Here is a 25,842-nt window from a genome sequence, read left to right on the forward strand (position 1 = left end):
CTATTTTTTTATGATCTTTACAAAGGGGTGTGGTCACAGGTTTCTCTGGGGGCGTGTCTGTAGGCTGCTCTGCATAATTACTTAGTGAGCCACGCCCCTTTAGTAAAGGACATAAAAATCAGCACTAAATAAAAGAGGCCCATATCTCTGAAACCGTATGGCGGATTTAAAAAAAAAAAAAAAAAGCAGAATAATCAGGGGAACCGCGGGAATAAAATAAGAGCAAATACTGGACACTTTTGACCTGGTGATACGTCTCCTTTAAGGCAGAAAAGGTAGATATGATCGCCTTCTGTAGGTGTTACAGCACATATTATTAACGGCGAGATGATTCTACCATAAAAGAACAAGTGAATTATTACATACTTCTTATGGTAATCACTGAGGCTCTTTAGTACCTTGGATGATCCCCGGTGACTTTAACATCCATCGAATTCCACATGACACAAGAGTCATCAGCTATGACAATGAAGGGCCACACGTCTTGGTGGCAGACCCCCAGCTCAGCCTGTCGGTTGCGCTCCAGCTCCAAGTTATGAAATGAGAGCTCCTTGATTAGGAAATGAGCAGCCCCTATATAATAAAGCAAAGAGGATAATGCACATTTATTAAAGGGTAATGTTAGGTGCTCTATTGAAGGGTAATGCCAATGCCCCCCATACATGTTAGACGAAAGTCAGCCAAACCCACTGGTATCAGCAGGGTCAGGGGCGGGCAGTCTAACATGTATGGGGGCTTCCCGACTCTTCCCTTACAAATGATATTGGGGGAGAGAAGGATCCGGGACTTTAGATTTCCAACAGTTGGTCATTTTGTTCTCTGGGAGATATAGCCTCCACCGGAGTCGGCAAGAGAAAGAGGAGGCTGGCATAAGCGTAGAGGACGAGCCAGGATATTTAGATATGGAGCTAGAACTGCAAAGCAAATCTGTGCCCCAGGAGAAAAGTAACTCATATTAGTCAAATCTGCATCCATCTAATAGGATAGTTGTATTGGGATTTTTTTTCCTCCTGGCGTAGACCACATTTGCCTGTTTTTCCATATTTTTTTTCCATATTTTTTCCCATGGACCACTGCAAGTTAATAAAACTCTGTACACCAGCTGCATATCTTCAAAAAGCCCCCCTAGTCCCCTGGGTAAAGAAAAGCCTAACGTCAACATTGGTACCTCTTTACCCCCTTTGCGACATCTATTGTATATATATGGCATGCCCCATACGCCACCGGTGCTGGGCCATGGATCGCCAAATAGGGCACTTTTTTTTCCCTGACCGTAAAAATTTTTGAAACTTTTTTCTTCTTAAGTTGGAGAAACTTGTACAGATTCTGACTGTAATTATCATTATTTCACAGTGAATGCAGCTAATGTCTATAGATCACTTTTATGGGCTGTAGACATGTATCACTCACAATTGTAATGATTATGGTTTTCCAATATGCCCGTATAAAATGTTGACTGTCAGTGATTTTTTTTTCATAAGCTGTCCACAAAAAAAAAATCAAGTTGGCAAACCTGATATTAACTGTGTACAGCTATATTCACACATCAGTATTTTTGATCAGTATTTCATCAGTATTTGTATGCCAAAACCAGGAGTGTCTCCAAAACACAGAACAGGAGTCAATCTTTCAATTGGGGCGCAGTCAGAAGGCCGTATAACAAGGGCGACGATCACATCGCAATGCTCGGCCTGGCCGATGGCTCTCATTACCCGAGCGTGACAGCCGGATAAAAATACAGGCTGTCACGCCTGGGGCAGGAGAGCCGCCGGCCAGTCCGAGCATTGAGATGCGATTGTCATCCATGTTTTTTGGCCGCCTGACTGAGTCCTTATAGTTTTTCTTTGTAAGTTCTCCCTACTGATGCACAATACCAACCAAATACTGACGTATGAATGAGGCCTTACAAGGATGCTACCGGAGAGTAAGGGTTCATGGAGAAGCCCGTAGATCTTGGTCTGATCATGGACTGGCCGCGGGTCTACTGACCTAAGTGTGAAAGCCTCATAAAAATATACGAAGCTGTCATACTCCGGTTGGGAGACCCGCGGCCAGTCATGATCAGACCGAGATCCACGGAGGTCACCATGAGCCCTAACTGATGGAATCGAAGATGGCTCAGAACGCAATCGTTTAACCTCTTAGATGCCACAGGAAAGTGTGACAATAGCATTTAAAGGCTTTATCACGTGTAGGTTCTGACAGGCATCGACCCCCCCATGTGACACTATTGTGGGGTTCCAGTGACTTGCATGGTAATTGGGGGCCTACTAAAGCCATGGGCCTATGCTGAACAGGCTTCAAACAAGATTAATCCTACAGTGGTGCAGTGTATTTTTCATGTTACAGGTTAAAAAGGTTAAAAATATAAAAACATTAAAAAAAATAGTTTGAAAAATATTGAAAATCTCAGTTTAAATCACTCCCTTTTATCCAAACGTAAAATATGCAAGATATAAAGTGTTTAAAAAATATCCCCATGTGCAAACATTGCCCTAACTAATAAAATAATAATAATGAATAAAATATTTGTCCCATAAGGTGGACACCAAAATAAAAAAAAATAACTAAAAATGGTATACACCAGAATTGCAATTTTGGTCACCGCAATTCCCAAAAATTTGCAAAAAAAAGTGATCTAAACATCATTTGCCACAAAATGGCATGATCAAAAACTACAGCTCGGCACACAAAAAAACAAGGCGACACACTCACCAACACTGCAATATTATACAGATCTAATATACAGAATATAACATTTCTGTAGCTATTTTTGTTTCTTAAGTCTAATGTCGACACTCACCCCGGTAATAATAGTTTTATATATCTGGAGGTGTAAACACGATGAATTATGTAATGATAAAAGACCAAAAGCGCAAAAACAAGGAGAGGAGTCTGCGCATGAAGGCGGCTATTTGTGCTGTGAAATGTTAGAGGTGCGGAGGTGAACGAGTAACGAGGGGCGGACATTACGCATCTCTAATGAACGTCGCGGGGCAAGGAACAGGTCACCCTCATCATTATGTCCCCGGTGCGACCTTATGGTAATTAACTAATGTAATGCGCCCCTCTGCCCTAATGCACGAGCCTCTCCTTGTTGTTCTGGGCTGTGGGCTCCGATAAACTTTCTAATGATGCTATAATGGAGATCTGCCGCAGAAAAGAAGACATAATGATATAATAAGCTGCACGGACAAAAGTATTGGGACACCTACAGGAGCTTTTATGGCATCCCTTTCTCCATAGCCATAGGCAGTAACCCCTTCATGATCAGGCGATTTGCGCTATTTTCTCCCTTTTCTTCCAAGAGCCATAACTTTTTCTTATATTTTTCCATCCATGTAGCTGTAGGACGGCACTTTTATTTCCGCGACAAGTTTATATAATGTTTTGAAAAACGGGAAAAAAATTAAAAGTACAGCAAAATGGTGAAAAAAAACCCACACTCAACTCCGCCATTATTTTTTCAGTGTGTTCATTGTCTGATAAAATGACCATGATTTTTTCAGGTCAGTTCAATTATGGCGATATCAAACTTACAAAATATCGATACAAAACAAACGTTTTTATTTAAGTGTTGAAAAAAAAAATGAGAAATTTAAAAAAAAGAATTGGTTTATGTCTCCATTTTACGAGATTTGTAATGTTTTTATTTCTACAACGATGGACTTATATGGGGGCTTGTTTTTCGCATGGCAAGCTGGAATCTTTAGAGATTAATATGTTTTGATCACTTCTTATTATGATTTTAGGTAAGTTGCAGCAACCGTAAAACCGCAATTCTGGAATTTCAATTTTTCAGGTCACTAACTACATTTTCATAGCTTGATTTTTTTTTAAGAATGCGGGAATATAAGATTTATTTTTTATTTATTTATTATTTATAAAGGGGAAGCTAACTTTTTTTTACTTTATTTTTTAGCACCCTATAAAGACTTAAACCTGCGACTATGTGATCCTGTGTTCTGATATATCGCAATATTGCAGTACATAGGTCAAATCAAGGTCTCACATGAATCATAGCCTGTGGCTGGGATTCACAGGAGTACCGACATGACCATGGTCAGTCAGGTTCTTCTACACCGAAATCACCAAGTTATGTCTGCATGGACCTTGTGCACTGGGCACAGTCTTGGTGAACAAAAGAGGGCCTAATCTAAACTCTTCCCACAAAGTTGGAAGTCTTACATTGCAAAGCCTAGGTGATGTAAGACTTTACAGAGTAACGCATGCAAAATATCTTTGTCATGCTCCTGGATTCGATCCCTTGAGTTTGTGTTCTGTGGTCGGCTTCTCTTTCTGCCGAGCCACAGGAGACACACCTTTTTTTTCTGGGTGTTTGGGTTCTGCTTTTCTGGCAGCAGTCTGCTTAGGTTAACACAGGTGTTTTCATTTGTCTACCTATCACCTTTTGGGTGCAGCTTTATATTCTGTCCCCCTGCTGGTGATAGATTCATTTGGATGTTCTGACATTCTGTTGATGTTTGGAGTCAGTGAGATTCCAACTAAGGGTTTTCGCTTTGCTGTTTCTTTGTTATACTTTGCACCTATCTTCTGTATATCATTAGGAAATAGGCAGTATATTTGATAACAGTACTTGCTTTATTCTTTGGTATTTTGTTATTTACCTTACTCACTCTGAGATCTTTCCTTTGTTGAGCACACTTCTCTTCTTGTAGTTAAATCACACTCTGCTCTGCCCTCCGGTTCTTTAGGAGGAACATGAAACAACTCCTCGACCTTTTAGGCAGTTTAGGCCAGAGTTGTGATCTCCTTGTCTGTGTTAGGTCTATCTCTGCACCCACAGGTTTCACTAGGGACTGCGGGGTCAGGTTATCTAGTCTGTCCAGGAATCGGCAGGATCAGTTGCAGTATTTAGTGTATAACCTATTTTTTTAGTGAGTTTTTACACAGGCATAGCTATTCTAGGATCTGTTAGGAGCATTCAGGGTGAACTGCCATCGAGTGGGGGCACCATTGCATTATCTTAGGGTGCCAACCTCCACGGTCAGGTAGGGACTAGTGATGAGCGAGTATGTTCTGTTAACCCTTTCGCCGAGTATGCTCAGCCGAGCACCGAGTAGTTACAGCTGCTCGGTGATATGTTTGAATCGCTCCCGTGTGCATGATTTGCGACCGTATGACAGCTTTATTACATGTGAGGAATGTGTAAGAAATAGACATTCTTCACATGTATTAAAGCTGTCAAAAAGTCGCAAATCATGCACACGGGAGCGATTCAAACATATCACCGAGCAGCTGTAACTACTCGGAGCTCGGCCCGAGCATACTCGGCGAAAGGGTTAACAGAACATACTCGCTCATCACTAGTAGGGACAGATCAGGGTCATTGTAGGGCTTTTACTAGTTTTAACACGAATCTGTCACGTTCAGGTATTTGTCCCCCTAGTTTGAACGCTACCCATGTGCATGTGTTTGCGCAGTCATAACAATCTTGTTATGCTGATGAATTAAGATTTCCCTTCACTGGCCGACCTCTGAAAAACAATTCTATAACATTATCCCTCCTCCATCAAACTTCATAGCTGGAACACTGCCATCAGATGGGTAACATTCTCCTGGCATTCACCAAGCCCAGACTCATCCATGAGAAGCCAGATAGAGAAGTGTGATCCGTCACTGCACAGAACACGTTTCCTCCAGAGTCCAGTGGTGGCAGCTTTACACCACTCCATCCAACACTCAGCATTGTGCTTGGTGATGTAAGGCTGCATGCAGCTGCTCAGCCATGGAGCTCCTTCCACTTCTCAATAATATCACTCACAGGTGATGGGGGAATATTTAGGAGGAAGAAATGTCATGAACGAACTTGTTACCCCGATGGTTCCTATTACAGGACTGCGCTGGTATCAATGAGCTCTGTACCACCAGCCATTTTGTCACACATGTTAGTAATGGCAGACAGCATGGCAGGGAGCCAGATGTTATACACCCAGAGCGAGGGGCCGGAGGATATACACCGGGAGCAAGTGGCCAGAGGTTATACATCGGGAGCGAGGGGCCGGAGGTTATACACCAGGAGCGAGGGGCCGGAGGTTATACACCGAGGAAATGGGGCTGGAGGTTATTTACTTTGGGGGGAGCGGCAAGATGTTATATGCTGGGGGTGAGAGGCCGGATGTTATACACAGGGGGGTGAGAGGCCTGATGTTATACACTGGGGGGAGGGACCAGATGTTATACACAGGGGGGCGAGAGGCTGGATGTTATACACTGGAGAGCGAGGGGCAAGATGTGATACGCCTTGGGGCAATGGGACTGGATGAAAAACCTAATTAAGATGTGTGTCCTATAATTTTGGTGTATCTTAAAGTGATAATTATTGGTAATCTGGCAGTGGCCAAGGATGGACTATCAGACATATTCTGATGGACCAAAAAAGGGAACCTGGACCAAAACAGTACAGGGCTGATTGGCCAGATCTGTTCCCAGGTGGGACGAGGCCAATACTTTAACATGCTTATGCTGCCATTAATAGTACAGGTTGGTAGGAATACCCCTCCATCTGCACTAGTAAGAACACACTTCATCTGCTGTGATTCTCTACGGTTGCTATAATCCATTGAAACTTCCATGTTTCCTTGCTGGTAGTGACTAAGTGGTGGCCATGAATATTTAGCAAAGCTGATTTTGTCATTTGAGCTAATTTTGTGTTCCATGATAAAAGTATTTGCCACCATTTTCTAATTTCCGAGCTCGGCCTTAGTATAACACATAATAATCCAACAAGTAGAATGTATGTAATGACGTACTGGACACTTACCCACTCCAGCACCATTGAAAATACTAGGAAGGACCAACATTATGTGATTCGGCCAATATTTTTTATAGATGGCCATCTCATACTCTTTGACAACCAGAATATGCAGATGGATGCTGCCATCCATGGCATGGTACAGGTTGAAGAGACCGTGTTCATGGCGGCCTGTGGTCGGGGTGAAGATTGGACTTTTCACACTGTCAGTGACCTGAAGAAGAAATAAAGAAGAAAATGTTCAATAAGACATAGCGTACGGCCCAAACTGATATAAATATCTATGTGGAGAGATAGATAGATAGATAGATACTAGATAGATAGATAGATAGATAGATAGATAGATAGATAGATAGATAGATAGATAGATAGATATGGGATGTGTATTGCCCCCTCTAACATCAATGACAGTTTGAAGTCTTTTGTGGTAGTTGTGGATGAGGTTCTTTAATTTTTCAGTTAGTCCAGAAGAAAGGTCCACAATATTGGACCAAAACGTTGCCACAGCCACATTGGCTAATAAATTGGATATTTTTTCATTCTTTATCTGTGTGCTGCCTCCATTTTTTGTGGATATTCATAGGTCTGGTATGTACCTGGGTGGCTCAGCACCTCCTGCTACAATTTTTGTGTTGCTTTTGTTTTTTTACATAGATAGATAGATAGATAGATAGATAGATAGATAGATAGATAGATAGATAGATAGATAGATAGATAGATAGATAGATAGATAGATAGATAGATAGATAGATAGATATGGGATGGAATAGATAGATAACTAGATAGATAGATAGATAGATAGATAGATAGATAGATAGATAGATAGATAGATAGATAGATAGATATGGGATAGATAGATAGATAGATAGATAGATAGATAGATATGGGATGGAATAGATAGATAGATAGATATGGGATAGATAGATAGATAGATAGATATGGGATAGATAGATAGTTAGATAGATAGATAGATAGATAGATAGATAGATAGATAGATAGATAGACAGATAGATAGATATGGGATATATAGATAGATAGATAGATAGACAGATAGATAGATAGACAGATAGATAGATATGGGATAGATAGATAGATAGATAGATAGACAGATAGATAGATATGGGATAGATAGATAGATAGATAGATAGACAGATAGATAGATAGACAGATAGATAGATATGGGATATATAGATAGATAGATAGATAGACAGATAGATAGATATGGGATAGATAGATTGATAGATAGATAGATAGACAGATAGATAGATATGGGATAGATAGATAGATAGATAGATAGATATGGGATAGATAGATTGATAGATAGATAGATAGACAGATAGATAGATATGGGATAGATAGATAGATAGATAGATAGATAGATAGATAGATAGATAGATAGATAGATATGGGATATGTATTGCCCCCTCTAACATCAATGACAGTTTGAAGTCTTTTGTGGTAGTTGTGGATGAGGTTCTTTATTTTCTCAGATGGTCAAGCTGCCCATTCTTTTTGGCAAAAAGCCTCCAGTTCCTGTAAATTCCTGGGCTGTCTAGCATGAACTGTGCGCTTGAGATCTCTCCAGAGTTGCTCAATGATATTGAGGTCAAGAGAGTCAGGTGGCCACTCCAGAACCTTCACTTTGTTCTGCTGTAGCCAATGACAGGTCGACTTGGCCTTGTGTTTTGGATCTTTGTCATGTTAGAACGTCCAAGTTCGTCCCATGCGCAGCTTCCAGGCTGATGAGTGCAAATTTGCCTCCAGTATTGGCTGATAACGTGCTGCATTCATCTTTCCTTCAATCTTTACCAAGTTTCCTGTGCCTTTGTAGCTCACATATCCCCAAACCATCAGCGATCCACCTCCGTGCTTTACTGTAGGAATGGTGTTCCTTTCATCATAGGACTTGTTGACCTCTCTCCAAATGTAACGTTTATGGTTGTGGCCAAAAAGTTCAATTTTGGTCTCATCACTCCAAATTACCTTGTTCTAGAAGTTTTGAGGCTTGCCTCTGTGCTGTTTGGCGTATTGTAGGCAAGATACTTTGTGGCATTTGCACAGTAATGGCTTTCTTCTGGCGACTCGACCATGCAGCCCATTTTTCTTCAAGTGCCTCCTTATTGTGCATCTTGAGACAGCCACACCGCTAGTTTTCAGAGAGTCCTGAATTTCAGCTGATGTTATTTGTGGGTTTTTCTTTGCATACCGAACAATTTTCCTGGCAGTTGTGGCCGAAATTTTTGTTGGTCTACCTGACCGTGGTTTGGTTTTTACAGAGCCCCTGAATTTCCATTTGTTAATCACAGTTTGAACGCTGCTGACTGGCATTATCAATTCCTTGGATATTTTTTTGTATCCCTTTCCTGTGTTATACAGTTCAACTGCCTTTTCCCGTAGATCTGTTGACAATTCTTTTGCTTTCCCCATGACTCATAATCCAGAAACGTCAGTGGCTGGATGAAAGATGCAAGAGTCTATCTGGATCCCAGAAACTCACTCAGCTTTTATGCACACACACTGATTACAAGCAAACAGGTCACAGGTGAGGATGTTACCTTTAGTAGCCATTCAAACCCATTTGTGTCAAATTCTGTGCATGTTATCAAGCCAAAATCACAAGGGTATGTAAACTTTTGATCAGGGTCATTTGGATGCTTTTGGTTGTCATTAAGATTTAAAAAGAGAAAACACAGTAGTTTGACAATAAATGGCTTCACCCAACCAATAACCATGAGTGGAGAAAAAGCTTTTTTGTTATCATTCATATTCTCTGAAACAAGGCCAAGAAAGGAAAAATTCTGTTGCAGTATGTAAACTTTTGAGCACAACTGTAGATAGATGAGTACTCCTCCTCCTATCCGCTTAAGGCCAGTTTTTAATTAGTGCTGGATCCTACCCGCCATTAAAATTGGTAAGCTTTTAGCCCAGGAGAGGAATGTTTGATAGAAAGGTACACTTTGTCATGGCTGGTGGGTTCTCATAAATCGGCCAATTTGTGTGCTCAGTACCTCCATTTTATAAGTATATTCTATATAGCAGTAATGCAGTCAAAATGTCATATATTCAATTTTTGAACTTCTTAGCGCTTTCTCGAAGCAAGGATCGCCAAGCTACGACTTGCCTACTTTGGACACATCATACGAAGAGAGCAATCACTGGAGAAGGACATCATGGTCAGAAGAATAAAAGGAACAAGGAGAGAAAGAGGAAGACCAGCAACCTGATGGCGTGATACTATCAAGATAACGGCAGAGAAAACCCTGGTGGACCTATCTAGGCTTGTACAAGATCCATCTTCCTACAGTTCGTTCATCCATCAAGTCGCCATGGCTCGAGATCGAGCCAAAAGCTGTTAAAAAAAAAAAGCTTACAGAGGCCACTGTATTCTAATGTTTGTAGATAGATAGATAGATAGATAGATAGATAGATAGATAGATAGATAGATATGGGATAGATAGATAGATAGGACTTTTCTTCCCTCGTTGCGCTGCTCCTCATTTACCTTGTCTGAGATCAGCGGCAGCCTCATGCTCTCCAGTTGGCCTCCAGGTTGGCTGAACACAAAATGATGCTCCTTGGATTTCGGTATGATGAAGTGAAGCTGGATTTCCTCACCCAGCATTGAATAAGAGAATGCAAAAGCATGTAACGTTGACTCGTACATCTGAAATATAGACCAAAAAATAGTTTCCTACAAATTTCTTACTTTCTCTCTTTTCTACAATGTATGGACCGTCATATTCACAATCAGCTCTTTTACTGATAATGGCTGAAACGAGATGGAAACCACAGCTGTTCACAATGCAGCGCTCCGGCCCCAGCCCAGCCTACCCATCTGGGCATTATAAGACATACGGCCATATAAAAACATGATGAATTAACCCACGTGGCCCCATAGGAACAATTACACCTAAGAATGTTGATGTGATATTATCATATTGCCCAACTGCTGCAGAACCTCGTCAAGAGGACATGTCTAGAGAGCTGTGAAAGAAACACTTATGTTTAGTGCTTACCTGAAACCTTGGGTTGTATCCCATGTACTGGTGGCACTGCTCACAGTGGTGGTAGGTGTTATAGGAGGCAAACTTAGATAATCTCATCCGTGTTGTGGGGCGGCGGATATAAATGTCTTCATGTCTCCTATTAGCTGATTTATCTGAGAATAAGAAATGACGATGTTATTATTATCATAGTATGGCTTGGTGGCGGTGAGGATTAGGGTTGGATGGGTAACAGGGTCGCCAAAAGTCCAGAAATTCCAGGACAGTCCGTAATAATAGGGCACTTTTTTTGCTCTGTTCGTAAAAAAATAGCATGAAAGAAAGTAGAAAGAAAGGATGAAAGAAAAAAGAGAAAGAAAGAAAGGAGAGAGAAAGAAAATAAAAGGAAAGAGTGAAAGAAAATAGCATGAAAGAACATAGAAAGAAGGAACGGAAGAAGGAAAGACAGAAAAAGAAAGGCAGAAAGAAAGAAAGAGAAAATAGAAGGAAGGAGCAAAGGAAAATAGAAAGAAAGAAAAAGAAAGAAAGAAAGGAGAGAGAAAGAAAATAAAAGGAAAGAGTGAAAGAAAATAGCATGAAAGAACATAGAAAGAAGGAACGAAAGAAGGAAAGAGAAAAAGAAAGGCAGGAAGAAAGAAAGAGAAAATAGAAGGAAGGAGCAAAAGAAAATAGAAAGAAATAAAAAGAAAGAAAGGAGAGAGAAAGAAAATAAAAGGAAACAGTGAAAGAAAATAGCATGAAAGAACATAGAAAGAACGAACGGAAGAAGGAAAGAGAGAAAAAGAAAGGCAGAAAGAAAGAGAAAATAGAAGGAAGGAGCAAAAGAAAGAAAGAAAGAAAAAGAAAGAAAGAAAATAGAGAGAAAGAAAATAAAAGGAAAGAGTGAAAGAAAATAGCATGAAAGAACATAGAAAGAACGAACAGAAGAAGGAAAGAGAGAAAAAGAAAGGCAGCAAGAAAGAAAGAGAAAATAGAAGGAAGGAGCAAAAGAAAATAGAAAGAAAGAAAAAGAAAGAAAATAGAGAGAAGGAAAAAAGAATAAAAGAAAATAGAAAGAAAGAATGAAAGAAAAAAGAGAAAGAAAGCAGCATTATATTTAGATAGATGAATAGTTCCAGATGAAGGAAGTCTGATAGTTAGGGTCCCATCAGCAAAGGTCGCCTTGTCATGGCTCGTGGGCACACGCGAATTGGCCAAGTTGTGCGTTGAGCATCCCTAGTTTATCAGTGTACGTATATGGCAGTAATACAGGTAAAAATTCCTATATTCAATGTTTGCAGACATCATACATCTTAGTGCAGCAATCTTTAGTAGACAGATAAATGATCTTTATTCTTTATTTCCTAAAATTAACAAGCAAATTTAGATGACCGGACCTCAGAGTTTAATGGTGGAGCGACCTCTTCACCTGCCGGCAGATACATCTCACAGCCGGTAATTATTGGATGTGTACGGCTTGTGGCTGACGGTACAGAGCAACGCACTAATGGTTTTATGTTCTTAAGGTCAAATACGTATTGTCACGCTAGATATAGACAGGGCGTACACTAGATGTGAGCGTGAGTAACGTCACCGAGAAGAAAGACAACGGGAGGAACCGACGGTAAATTCAGAGTTTTCATTATTCTCCAAGCGGCTGAGAATGAGTGACAAAGTGTAAGAGCCAATACACCGAGCAAAGAACCGAGCGACAGGAGAATAAACAGACAGGAGGATTACACAATATGAAATACAGACGCGGGGATCTCTCTGGAGACCGGTGACAGCTGATAAGGACATGCCAGTCACACTGAAGCCATTATCTTCTCCTTCTAGAGGCATTAGAACAGAGATAGTCCTGTATACACTAATATAGTAATTACCAGTATATAGCGGCTGCTCACAAACGCAGCGTAAATGTCACCACCAATTAAATGAAGTCTGTGCTGATACATGAGCGGTTTCCTTTTCCCATCAGTGAGCAAATTAATTATCTGCGCTATTTATATTGATAGGCCACTAGGGGCAGCGTTCAGCGGGGAGGGGATCTTAGAACTCATTTTCAATGGGGGGAGACTGCTCCGGCAAAGAAAAGGCAAATGTGCTTTTGCAAAAAGCTGCAAAATCGCAGGTGGGAAGTGATTTATGATGGAGTGCTACTTTATTGGCATTGGGCAATCATAATGGAAATATTACAATATTATAATATTCTGTAGCTGATAAATATTTATCCTCCACACCTCTGTAAAGCACCCCCCTCCATACACATTAGTGTAGATCGAAGCCCCAGAAGAAGCCATCATTTATAGGGCGAAACCCTGTGTGCGGCTACACATTCATCATCTGCCACAAGGTTTTGCTTTTAAAGGGAACCTGTGAAGTGAAAAACGCTATTAACCTGCAGATGTGGGGTTAATCTGCAGGTTAATAACGTTCTGAACCTGCCCAGCACCCGTACCCGTTTATTATTATAGCGCCATTTATTCCATGGCACTTTACATGTGAAAAAGGGGTATAAATAGCAAAAACAACTACAATAATCTTAAACAATACAAGTCAGCGGCAGGTACTGTACAGGAGGAGCGAGGACCCTGCCCGCGAGGGCTCACAATCTACAGGTGATGGGTGAGGATACAGTAGGTGAGGGGAGAGCTGGTCGTGCAGCGGTATGGTGGAGCGAGGGTTACTGCAGGTTACATAGTTACATAGTTTATAAGGCCGAAAAAAGACAAGCGTCCATCCAGTTCAGCCTATTTCTTGTGCACTGCAGCTATTCCGCAGCGTTGATCCAGGGGAAGGCAACAAAAAACCATGAGGTATAGGCCAATTTACATCATTGAGGAAAAATTCACTTCCCGACACCAATCTGGCAGTAAGATTAAATCCCTGGATTAATTAACTAAGCATAAGATGTAATTTTATTGTTCTCAAGAAAGGCGTCCAGGCCTCTCTTGAACTCATTAAGTGAGTTGGACATCACCACTTCCTCTCCCAGAGAGTTCCAGAGTCTCACGGCTCTGACCGTAAAGAATCCCCTTCTATGCTGGTGCAGGAACCTCCTTTCCTCCAGACGCATAGTGAGCCCCCTCGTCTTTGTCATCATCCTTGGTATAAACAGGTCATGGGAGAGATCTCTGTACTGCCCCCTGATGTATTTATACATGTTTATGAGGTCTCCCCTAAGCCTTCTCTTTTCCAACGTAAATAGGCCTAATTTTGACAACCTCTCTGGGTATTCTAGTCCCTCCATTCCCTTTATTACCTTAGTCGCCCTCCTTTGTACCCTCTCTAGCTCCAATATGTCTTTCCTGAGCACCGGAGCCCAGAACTGTGCACAATATTCTAAGTGCGGCCTTACCAGCGCTTTATACAGAGGAAGAACAATGTTCTCATCATCAGGTTGTAGGCTTGTCAGAAGAGGTGGGTCTTCAGGTTCTTTTTGAAGGTTTCCATGGTAGGCGAGAGTCTGATATGTTGGGGTACAGAGTTCCAGAGTAGGGGGGATGCACGGGAGAAATCTTGTATGTGATTGTGGGAAGAGGAGATAAGAGGTGTAGAGAAGGAGACTTGTGAGGATCGGAGGTTGCATGCTGGTAAGTACCGGGAGACTAGGTCACAGATGTATGGAGGAGACAGGTTGTGGATGACTTTGTATGCCATGGTTAGGGTTTTGAACTGGAGTCTCTGAGCTATGGGGAGCCAGTGAAGGGATTGACAGAGGGGAGAGGCCGGGGAATAGCGTGGGGACAGGTGGATTAGTCGGGCAGCAGAGTTTAGGATAGATTGGAGGAGCGCGAGAATGTTGGAAGGGAGGCCACAGAGCAGGAGGTTGCAGAGGCGGGAGATGATGAGTATAACATTACAGAGTATCATGCGATAAAACATCAGATAACACTAGGCCATGTTATACGCCTGTGTGAGCAAGACCTTAGTATCGTAACACGTGCTGTTAATATATATAATACCAATATATAAGCATATTTTTCAAAACGTATAGCAAGAAATAAATTATTAATAACTGGACACAAAAAATGAAAAATCAATACTTGTCTAGTGTCAGATGCATGTTTGAGAAAAATGTAGTGAGACGGCAGATATATTGTTATTATTTTTACACACACGTATATATATATATATATATATATATATATATATATACACACATATATACAAATAGCGGGTGCAATAAGTGTTGAATATATCACCGATTTTCTAGGTAAATATATTTCTAAAGGTGCCATTGACATGAAATTCTCACCAGGTGTTGGTAACAACCCATCCAATCCACACAGGCAAAGAAATCAAACCATAGATGTCCATAAGTTAAGTTATGTGTAAAAATGAGAAATGAGACAGGGAAAAAGCAGAGAACACATGAAGAAAGAGAAGTGAAAAAACCCATGGAAAGTCATGACACCAGCTGGTTCATCTGATAGCTAATAAAAAGGTATCTCATTACCAAGTTACCATAAAGAAATATCTCATAATAGGTAAAACCAGTGTGCTGTCTCAAGACCTTTGCAACCTTATTGCTGCAAAACAAGAATTTATAAACTACTGAAGATCCCAGTGAGCACTGTTGGGGCCATAATCCGGAAGTAGTAAGAACATAATTTCACCGGAAGATTTCAGACTAAGAAGTGAAAAGAATTATCAGAAGAGTTGTCCAAAAGCCAAGGACCACTTGTTGAAAACTATAGAAAGACCTAGAATCAGCAGGTACAATTGTTTCAAAGAAAACAATAAGTAACGCACTCAACCTCCATGGCCTGTATGTATGCTCACCATGCAAGACTCCATTGCTGAACAAAAAGTATGTTAAAGCGCATTTAAAGTTTGCTCAACAACATTTAGACAAGACTGTGAAATACTTGTCAGATAATACCAAAATTGAACTCTTTGGATGCCATAATACACACCATGCTTGGAGGTTAAAAGGCACTGCATATCACCCCCAAAACACCATACCAACAGTGAGATTTGGAGGTGGAAGGGAACATCATGATGTGGGACTGTTTTTCGGCAGGATGAATGGACAAAAGTCCTGAGATGTTCTCTACCTGTGACTTGTCTTAACTGGATCTTAATGAGTTAATTGATAATTACTGCAGTGGTTCACTCTTGTGGCTGCTATGGGTCCTTTCTACTTGGGTGCAAATTTTAATGCCCCAATATATTTCAGACTAAAGTTGGCTGAACCCACCAGTATGAGCAGTCTAATGTGTATGAGGACATCCGAACTCTCCCCACACAGATGATGCCAGGAAGAGAAGGATCCAGTCTGTTCTATTTAAGCGGCTGAACCCTCTGTTTTTCTGGAATAAGGCGCTACCAAAGGAGTTTATCAGTAGCCACCTCTTGGAAAACAAATAAAAACTCTGACTGAGCTGAACATTCTTGTGCATGGGGGAGTTGGAGAGGCAGCGATCAGGCAATACTCATCTGATGTGTATGAGGGGCCTTTGTTTTACCGATCCATTCTTCTCTATTGGAAGTGTGGCCCTTCACAAAAAGCCTACACATTCAACCACTAAGGGGAAGAGAAAAGCAGCTAAAGGGCAACAAAGCCCTTTATTTCTGCAAGAAATAGGCTGAAGAATGAAAAAAAACCCAGACTATAGTAAACCAGGATCAGAAGGGGGTCAATATTGTTCTAGTTATGGGGGGATGGGATGGTTAATAGGAAAAGAGGACTTTCCAATATGAGGGTCTCCTGCTTGGTAAAGAGTGAATTTATTTTGTTGCAATACCTTCTTGGTTGAGATTGTGAAATTCAGGAAAAATCACACTTGCGTCTTCATATTTGGGGTCATGCAGAATATAATCGAAGTCCATCCTCTTAACGGCCTCCACAATTGGCCACATTTCCTGTGTCTGATGAAAAGGCTGCTCAGGCTTGGGTGTCAGGTCTGTAACACAAATCAGTGTATATAAAAACTCTTCAGAGCTGAAATCTTAATGAATATCGACAATACTTTTCTGCACTAGTGAATGCAAATGATAAGAGTAAAGGAGTAATATATGCAGCCTATAAAAATGTATAGAAATCTAGTATTAACATGTGACAGGTCCGATCATATCTTTTTAGGCACTCGGTATCTGTACTGTGTCTTTATGTCTCACCTGATGTGAGTAAGGGGCATCTTAATAAGGATTCTCCATTTTTTTCTATCACACACCAATCATTTGATTATGCTAGAACAGGAGCCCCTCATGTGGTCTATGTGTGTGTCAAGATGAAAACATTGAATTTTCAGTTTGTGTGTGTGCCCACCAGCCAAGATAAGGAACATGTTTTTTTTTCATTGGAACCTACACTGTTAAACGTAAACTAATCTCTCCTGGCTCAAGGACTACACTTTTTATGGGCAGATAGTATCAATAACTGATTAAAAACAGTCAACTGATAGGAGGAGTACTCAGCCAAATATGGAGTCAATAACTCTAAATCTTGGCCGGTGGGCACACAAGAATTGGATAATTTGTGCTCTAAGTACTCAAATGTTAGAAGTATGGTCTATATGGCAGTAACGTAGTTCAAAATTCATATATTCTCTCATTCATATCCCCCATCTGACCTATCCATCAACGTCAATGGCTGTTCACTCTCCCCAGTCCCTCAAGCTCGCTGCCTCGGGGTAACCCTGGACTCTAATCTCTCCTTCAAACCACATGTCCAAGCCCTTTCCACTTCCTGCCGACTCCAACTCAAAAATATCTCCCGGATCTGTGCATTCCTCAGCAAAGACTCTGCAAAAACACTAGTGCACGCCCTCATCATCTCCCGCCTTAACTACTGCAACCCCCTGCTCTGTGGCCTCCCTTCTAACACTCTCGCGCCCCTCCAATCCATCCTAAACTCTGCTGCTCGACTAATCCACCTGTCCCCCCAGCTATTCCCGGCCTCTCCTCTCTGTCAATATCTTCACTGGCTCCCCATTGCCCAGAGACTCAAGTTCAAAACCCTAACCATGGCATACAAAGCCATCGAAAACCTGTCTCCTTCATACATGTGTGACCTAGTCTCCTGGTACTTACCTGTACGCAACCTCCGATCCTCACAAGATCTCCTTCTCTACTCCTCTCTTATCTCCTCTTCCCACAATCGCATACAAGATTTCTCCTGCGCATCCCCCCCCTACTCTGGAACTCTGTACCCCAACATATCAGACTCTCGCCTACCGTGGAAGCCTTCAAAAGAAACCTGAAGACCCACCTCTTCCGACAAGCCTACTACCTGCAGTAACCACCACATTACTGTATGACCTCCTCTACCCTCACCTACTGTATCCTCACCCATCCCTCGTAGACTGTGAGCCCTCGCGGGCAGGGTCCTCTCTCCTCCTGTACCAGTCGCTGACTTGTTTTGTTAAGATTATGTAAGTGTATTTGCTATGTATACCCCCTTTTTCACATGTAAAGCGCCATGGAATAAATGGCTCTATAATAATAAATAATAATAATATATTGAATGTTTGCATATATCTTGGTGCACACAGAGGCTGCTGTACTCTTTGATCTGTATATAATACAGTCACAGCAGTTTGCACCTGTTCACACTTGGTTCATTGTGTTAGGAGGTGCAGCCAGATCGGTTGTTCCAGAACTTACTGGTATTAATCTCCTCCTCGTCGTACACATCCACCTCTGTCAACCTAATGAGCATTCTGGACAAGACACTTAAGAACTGCAGATAAGCGCCCGTCTTCCCCACCTAGAGGAGAGGACAGCAGGGCATTAATATCGTGCCTCATTGTAATCACTGTGGCCTGTGATACCGTACAATCTGTGGAATTAAGGCGGGATAAAAAGCGTGATACTAATATTATCAGCTTGCAGGCCTCCATTAGGGATTCATTCACCATATGTTCTACACTAATTAAACACATTTTAAAGTTCATTAAAGACCCAGCTGGAAACATACAATTTGTTTGTGCATACACCGGCCCGCTGCCACAGGGGAATTTTCCAATTTCCTATCCGCAAAAAAAACAAATATACCCTTTATTTTATGTTGTTTGCTGTAAAAGAGAAAAGATTCTATTTCGGAAGCGATGGGAAGTTTTTGTATATTCTTCAGATCTTTAATCTCCTAAATTTTGTGAATAATGAAACTAAACAAGTAATCGTAGAGCCACAGAGAAAAAAAATCTAAGGGCCACAGATGGCGGCATTAATATCAGCAAAGAGCACGTTCATAACCCAACAGACATATTAGTGTAAAGAAATGCAGTATACAAATATATATACAAGAATGTACACAGATACATACACATTACATGCACATATATACGCAGATGCACACATATACATATCACATCCACATATGCACACATATACAGTACAGACCAAAAGTTTGGACACACCTTCTTATTTAAAGATTTGTCTGTATTTTCATGACTACGAAAATTGTACATTCACACTGAAGGCATCAAAACTATGAATTAACACATGTGGAATTATATACTTAACAAAAAAGTGTGAAACCACTGAAAATATGTCTTATATTCTAGGTTCTTCAAAGTAGCCACCTTTTGCTTTGATGACTGCTTTGCACACTCTTGGCATTCTCTTGATGAGCTTCAAGAGGTAGTCTCCGGAAATGGTTTTCACTTCACAGGTGTGCCCTGTCAGGTTTAATAAGTGGGATTTCTTGCCTTATAAATGGGGTTGGGACCATCAGTTGTGTTGTGCAGAAGTCAGGTGGATACACAGCTGATAGTCCTACTGAATAGACTGTTAGAATTTGTATTATGGCAACAAAAAAGCAGCTAAGTAAAGAAAAACGAGTGGCCATCATTACTTTAAGAAATGAAGGTCAGTCAGTGTGAAAAATTGGGAAAACTTTGAAAGTGTCCCCAAGTGCAGTTGCAAAAACCATCAATCGCTACAAAGAAACTGGCTCACATGAGGACCGCCCCAGGAAAGGAAGACCAAGAGTCACCTCTGCTTCTGAGGATAAGTTTATCCGAGTCACCAGCCTCAGAAATCGCAGGTTAACAGCAGCTCAGATTAGAGAACGGGTCAATGCCACACAGATTTCTAGCAGCAGACACATCTCTACAACAACTGTTAAGAGGAGACTTTGTGCGGCAGGCCTTCATGGTAAAATAGCTGCAAGGAAACCACTGCTAAGGACAGGCAACAAGCAGAAGAGACTTGTTTGGGCTAAAGAACACAAGGAATGGACATTAGACCAGTGGAAATCAGTGCTTTGGTCTGATGAGTCCAAATTTGATATCTTTGGTTCCAACCACCGTGTCTTTGTGTGACGCAGAAAAGGTGAACGGATGGACTCTACATGCCTGGTTCCCACCGTGAAGCATGGAGGAGGAGGTGTGATGGTGTGGGGGTGCTTTTCTGGTGACACTGTTAGGGATTTATCCAAAATTGAAGGCATACTGAACCAGCATGGCTACCACAGCATCTTGCAGCGGCATGCTATTCCATCCAGTTTGCGTTTATTTGGACCATCATTTATTTTTCAACAGGACAATGACCCCAAACACACCTCCAGGCTGTGTAAGGGCTATTTGACCAAGGGGGAGAGTGATGGGGTCCTACGCCAGATGACCTGGCCTCCACAGTCACCAGACCTGAACCCAATCGAGATGGTTTGGGGTGAGCTGGACCGCAGAGTGAAGGCAAAAGGGCCAACAAGTGCTAAGCATCTCTGGGAACTCCTTCAAGATTGTTGGAAGACCATTTCCGGTGACTACCTCTTGAAGCTCATCAAGACAATGCTAAGAGTGTGCAAAGCAGTCATCAAAGCAAAAGGTGGCTACTTTGAAGAACCTAGAATATAAGACATATTTTCAGTTGTTTCACACTTTTTTGTTAAGTATATAATTCCACATGTGTTAATTCATAGTTTTGATGCCTTCAGTGTGAATGTACAATTTTCAAAGTCATGAAAATACAGAAAAATCTTTAAATGAGGTGTGTCCAAACTTTTGGTCTGTACTGTATATACACATACATACAGTACAGACCAAAAGTTTGGACACACCTTCTCATTTAAAGATTTTTCTGTATTTTCATGACTATGAAAATTGTACATTCACACTGAAGGCATCAAAACTATGAATTAACACATGTGGAATTATATACTTAACAAAAAAGTGTGAAACAACTGAAAATATGTCTTATATTCTAGGTTCTTCAAAGTAGCCACCTTTTGCTTTGATGACTGCTTTGCACACTTTTGGCATTCTCTTGATGAGCTTCAAGAGGTAGTCACCGGAAATGGACTTCCAACAATCTTGAAGGAGTTCCCAGAGATGCTTAGCACTTGTTGGCCCTTTTGCCTTCACTCTGCGGTCCAGCTCACCCCAAACCTTCTCGATTGGGTTCAGGTCTGGTGACTGTGAAGGCCAGTTCATCTGGCGTAGCACACCATCACTCTCCCTCTTGGTCAAATAGCCCTTACACAGCCTGGAGGTGTGTTTGGGGTCATTGTCCTGTTGAAAAATAAATGATGGTCCAACTAAATGCAAACCGAATCGAATAGCATGCCGCTGCAAGATGCTGTGGTAGCCATGCTGGTTCAGTATGCCTTCAATTTTGAATAAATCCCCAACAGTGTCACTAGCAAAGCACCCCCACACCATCACACCTCCTCCTCCATGCTTCATGGTGGGAACCAGGCATGTAGAGTCCATCCGTTCACCTTTTCTGTGTCGCACAAAGACACAGTGGTTGGAACCAAAGATCTCAAATTTGGACTCATCAGACCAAAGCACAGATTTCCACTGGTCTAATGTCCATTCCTTGTGTTCGTTAACCCAAACAAGTCTCTTCTGCTTGTTGCCTGTCCTTAGCAGTGGTTTCCTTGCAGCTATTTTACCATGAAGGCCTTCTCCACAAAGTCTCCTCTTTACAGTTGTTGAAGAGATGTGTCTGCTGCTAGAACTCTGTGTGGCATTGACCTGGTCTCTAATCTGAGCTGCTGTTAACCTGCGATTTCTGAGGCTGGTGACTCGGATAAACTTATCCTCAGAAGCAGAGGTGACTCTTGGTCTTCCTTTCCTGGGGCGGTCCTCATGTGAGCCAGTTTCTTTGTAGCGCTTGATGGTTTTTGCAACTGCACTTGGGGACACTTTCAAAGTTTGCCCAATTTTTCGAACTGACTAACCTTCATTTCTTAAAGTAATGATGGACACTCGTTTTTCTATACTTAGCTGCTTTTTTCTTGCCATAATACAAATTCTAACAGTCTATTCAGTAGGACTATCAGCTGTGTATCCACCAGACTTCTGCATAACACAACTGATGGTCCCAACCTCATTTATAAGGCAAGAAATCCCACTTATTAAACCTGACAGGGCACACCTGTGAAGTGAAAACCATTTCCGGTGACTACCTCTTGAAGCTCATCAAGAGAATGCCAAGAGTGTGCAAAGCAGTCATCAAAGCAAAAGATGGCTACTTTGAAGAAACTAAAATCTAAGACATATTTTCAGTTGTTTCACACTTTTTTGTTAAGTATATAATTCCACATGTGTTACTTCATAGTTTTGATGCCTTCAGCATGAATGTACAATTTTCAAAGTCATGAAAATACAGAAAAATCTTTATATGAGAAGGTGTGTCCAAACTTTTGGTCTGTACTGTATACATACACATACGTGCACAAATACATACACATTACATACACATAGATACATACATTACATCCACATACGTGCACAGATACATAAACATTACATATACAAGATGCATACATTACGTCCACATACACACAGATAAATACACATTACATCCACAGATTACATACAGCTACATACACATAGACATAAATATTACATCCACATACGTGCACAGATACATACACAGCACATAAACACAGATATAAACATATGTACGCACATTACATCCACAAACATGCAGATAAATACACATAACTATACACATTACAGTCACTTACACACATATACACATTATATCCACATACACACACAGATACATACACATTTCATACACACAGATACAGACACACATTACATATATACACAGATACATAAAAACATTATATACACAGCCATACTGTACATACAGTTGTGCTCAAAAGTTTACATACCCCGGCAGAATTTTTCCTTTCTTGGCCTTGTTTCAGAGAATATGAATGATAACAAAAAAACTTTTTCTCCACTCATGGTTATTGGTTGGGTGAAGCCATTTATTGTCAAACTACTGTGTTTTCTCTTTTTAAATCTTAATGACAACCAAAAACATCCAAATGACCCTGATCAAAAGTTCACATACCCTGGTGATTTTGGCCCAATAACATGCACAGAATTTGACACAAATGGGTTTGCTCACACATCCCCAAAAACATCAGCGATCCACCTCCGTGCTTTACTGTAGGAATGATGTTCCTTTCATCATAGGCCTTGTTGAACTCTCTCCAAATGTAACGTTTATGGTTGTGGCCAAAAAGTTCAATTTTGGTCTCATCACTCCAAATTACCTTGCTCCAGAAGTTTTAAGGCTTGTCTCTGTGTGCTGTTTGGTGCATTGTAGACGAGATACTTTGTGGCATTTGCGCAGTAATGGCTTTCTTCTGGCGACTCAACCATGCAGCCCATTTTTCTTCAAGTGCCTCCTTATTGTACATCTTGAAACAGCCACACCGCTAGTTTTTCTTTGCAACCCGAACAATTTTCCTGGCAGTTGTGGCTGAAATTTTTGTTGGTCTACCTGACCGTGGTTTGGTTTTTACAGAGCCCCTGATTTTCCATTTGTTAATCACAGTTTGAACGCTGCTGACTGGCATTATCAATTCCTTGGATGTCTTTTTGTATCCCTTTCCTGTGTTATACAGTTCAACTACCTTTTCCAGTAGATCCGTTGACAATTCTTTTGCTTTCCCCATGACTCACAATCCAGAAATATCAGTGGCTGGATGAAAGATGCAAGAGTCTGTCTGGATCCCAGAAACTCACCCAGCTTTTATGCATACACACTGATTACAAGCAAACAGGTCACAGGTGAGGATGTTACCTTCAGTAGCCATTCAAACCCATCTGTGTCAAATTCTGTGCATGTTATCAGGCCAAAATCACAAGGGTATGTGAACTTTTGATCAGGGTCATTTGGATGTTTTTGATTGTCATTAAGATTTAAAAAGAGAAAACACAGTAGTTTGACAATAAATGGCTTCACCCAACCAATAACCATGAGTGGAGAAAAAGTAATTTTGTTATCATTCATATTCTCTGAAACAAGGCCAAGAAAGCAAAAATTCTGCATACCCATTACAAACACACATACACACAAATAAGAAATACACACACAAATAAACAATAGACACATACACAAAGATACAAAACATACAAGATCATACCTACATTTAAGATATACACATAAATATATAGAGACATATAAATATATCTACATTTATACACTCAATTGCATACCTACATGCACACACACAGTTAAAAAATGTTCATACACACATTTACATAGAATAACAAAGATGGGAACATATACACATGTAATAGTGGGGAAGGGCGTAGCCTTCCCTTGGTACTGAGATAGTTAAAGGAAGTGTCCCTGAGGTCAGACCTCCCTAACTGGGGTAGACCAAGCTAAGGGGGTTAGCTTTAGCGGTCCAGTTAGTATAGTAGAGGGGGAACTTTGTGCCCTTAGCAAGCCTAGAGAGATATAGAGCTTGTTCCTGGTATAATTCCTTCTGGGCTGTAGTACCTGAAAACAGCCACAAGATGCCACTGTTCTGGGTGCAGATGTCAGGTTGAGTCTGCCAGCAAAGTTATAGACAGTGATGGGTTAAAGTTCTGTGATGACAGCTCACTGAGGGTGGGCATATTCGGAAAGTCTCTGTTTAAATTTCCAGAATCAGGAAGTGATTCGAGAGTACGAGTTGAGACCTCAAGTTGATCAGACAGCCTGACTATAGTGGCTGCTAGGGTAGACGGGAGCTCCGAACCCTCAGACAGTGAGATCCCAGTGCGCAATTCTCCCCACACAAGAGCACGAGTCCTGTTCGCTCGCCGGAGAAACTCATCAAAGCGTAGTGAGGACACGGGGCACTTCTAGTCTGCAGGAAGCAGAGGAAGCTAAATAGGACTCCAAGCTAAGACGTGGGGGAGAGATATCGGATCCGGTCACTGTCAATACAGAGGAGTCTCTTGGGCCAGGAATTATAGCCACAGAGATGCTCCGCTTAAAGAGGGAACCAGGGCTGAAGCAGTTAACAGCGCCTGTGAGAGAGATGATTGCCTATCGGGCCTTATCCATTATATCTGACTGTAAATATTGTATATATTCCTCTTCCCCAAGTAAAGTCCAAGTTCTGGTTAAGAACCCCGTGTCCTCTGAAATTATTGCTGCCCTGGTCCCAGAAGAAAATTGCCTGGAGACAGCTGCGATCGGATGGCTTGAAGTAAGTGAAGAGCACTACATACACAGCCACACTTCAGAGGGAGGACACGTATTGTCTGTAGGGTGCCATAGCGAGAGGAGGCTACAGCTCGCCCACGACTACCTCGCTGGGGCACCTTACATTTGGCGTAGTCGGCAGGATGCGAGCTCCTCGCATGAAGAAAGCGGGGAAGAGCCGACACAGAACACTGAGGAGAAAGTGTTGGAAGGCATGCGGCCCAAGATGGCGGCCCGAAGCATGGATTCCAAGATGGTGACGACGGCGGTAAAGTCTGGGAGAAGAACCGCCTATCGTGGGAGTGGACGGCGCTGGAGAGCGCGAAAAGATGTCCAGCCCCTACGAGTTCCGGCCCAAAGAAGGATGGGCCCAGCGGTGAAGATGCGTTCCAGGATGGGACGTCCAGAAAGGAAGAGAGCGCGGCGTAAAGTAAAGCCCGGCCCCGTGAGTATCAGCGCGCACAGAGAGGGGGCGAGGCTGAAGGCGGAGCGGCCGAGAGTGACGAGTGACGCGGCAGTCGCGTCAGAAGGCCGGCCCAGGAAGAGGCGGAGTTGGACGCGCAGGACACGCGTCACCGGTAAGCGACCGGCGCCATTTTCTGTCCAGCACGTAAGGAGAAGGAGGTACGGCAGCGGACGTCCTGAGAGGATGGCAGCCCCAGAGCCTGACAATGTGCGCGAGAC

At 41.8% G+C, this 25,842-nt stretch overlaps 1 protein-coding gene across 1 annotated transcript in view; it reads right to left on the bottom strand.

Moving 5' to 3' along the window:
* The window catches only part of GREB1 (growth regulating estrogen receptor binding 1), a 223,965-nt gene that overhangs the window by 19,110 nt on the left and 179,013 nt on the right, over positions 1-25,842 (bottom strand). The window contains exons 23-28 of the mRNA XM_073674150.1: positions 18,370-18,472; positions 16,509-16,667; positions 10,792-10,934; positions 10,278-10,439; positions 6,785-6,989; positions 399-573 (exon numbers count right to left, since the gene is read on the bottom strand). Coding sequence (XP_073530251.1) covers positions 399-573; positions 6,785-6,989; positions 10,278-10,439; positions 10,792-10,934; positions 16,509-16,667; positions 18,370-18,472 — 947 coding nt within the window. The remainder of the gene's footprint in view (positions 1-398; positions 574-6,784; positions 6,990-10,277; positions 10,440-10,791; positions 10,935-16,508; positions 16,668-18,369; positions 18,473-25,842) is intronic.

Source organism: Phyllobates terribilis, unplaced genomic scaffold (genome assembly GCF_046119375.1).
Source record: "Phyllobates terribilis strain yellow unplaced genomic scaffold, ASM4611937v1 Scaffold_3__8_contigs__length_932513732, whole genome shotgun sequence".
NCBI classification, from domain to species: domain Eukaryota; kingdom Metazoa; phylum Chordata; class Amphibia; order Anura; family Dendrobatidae; genus Phyllobates; species Phyllobates terribilis.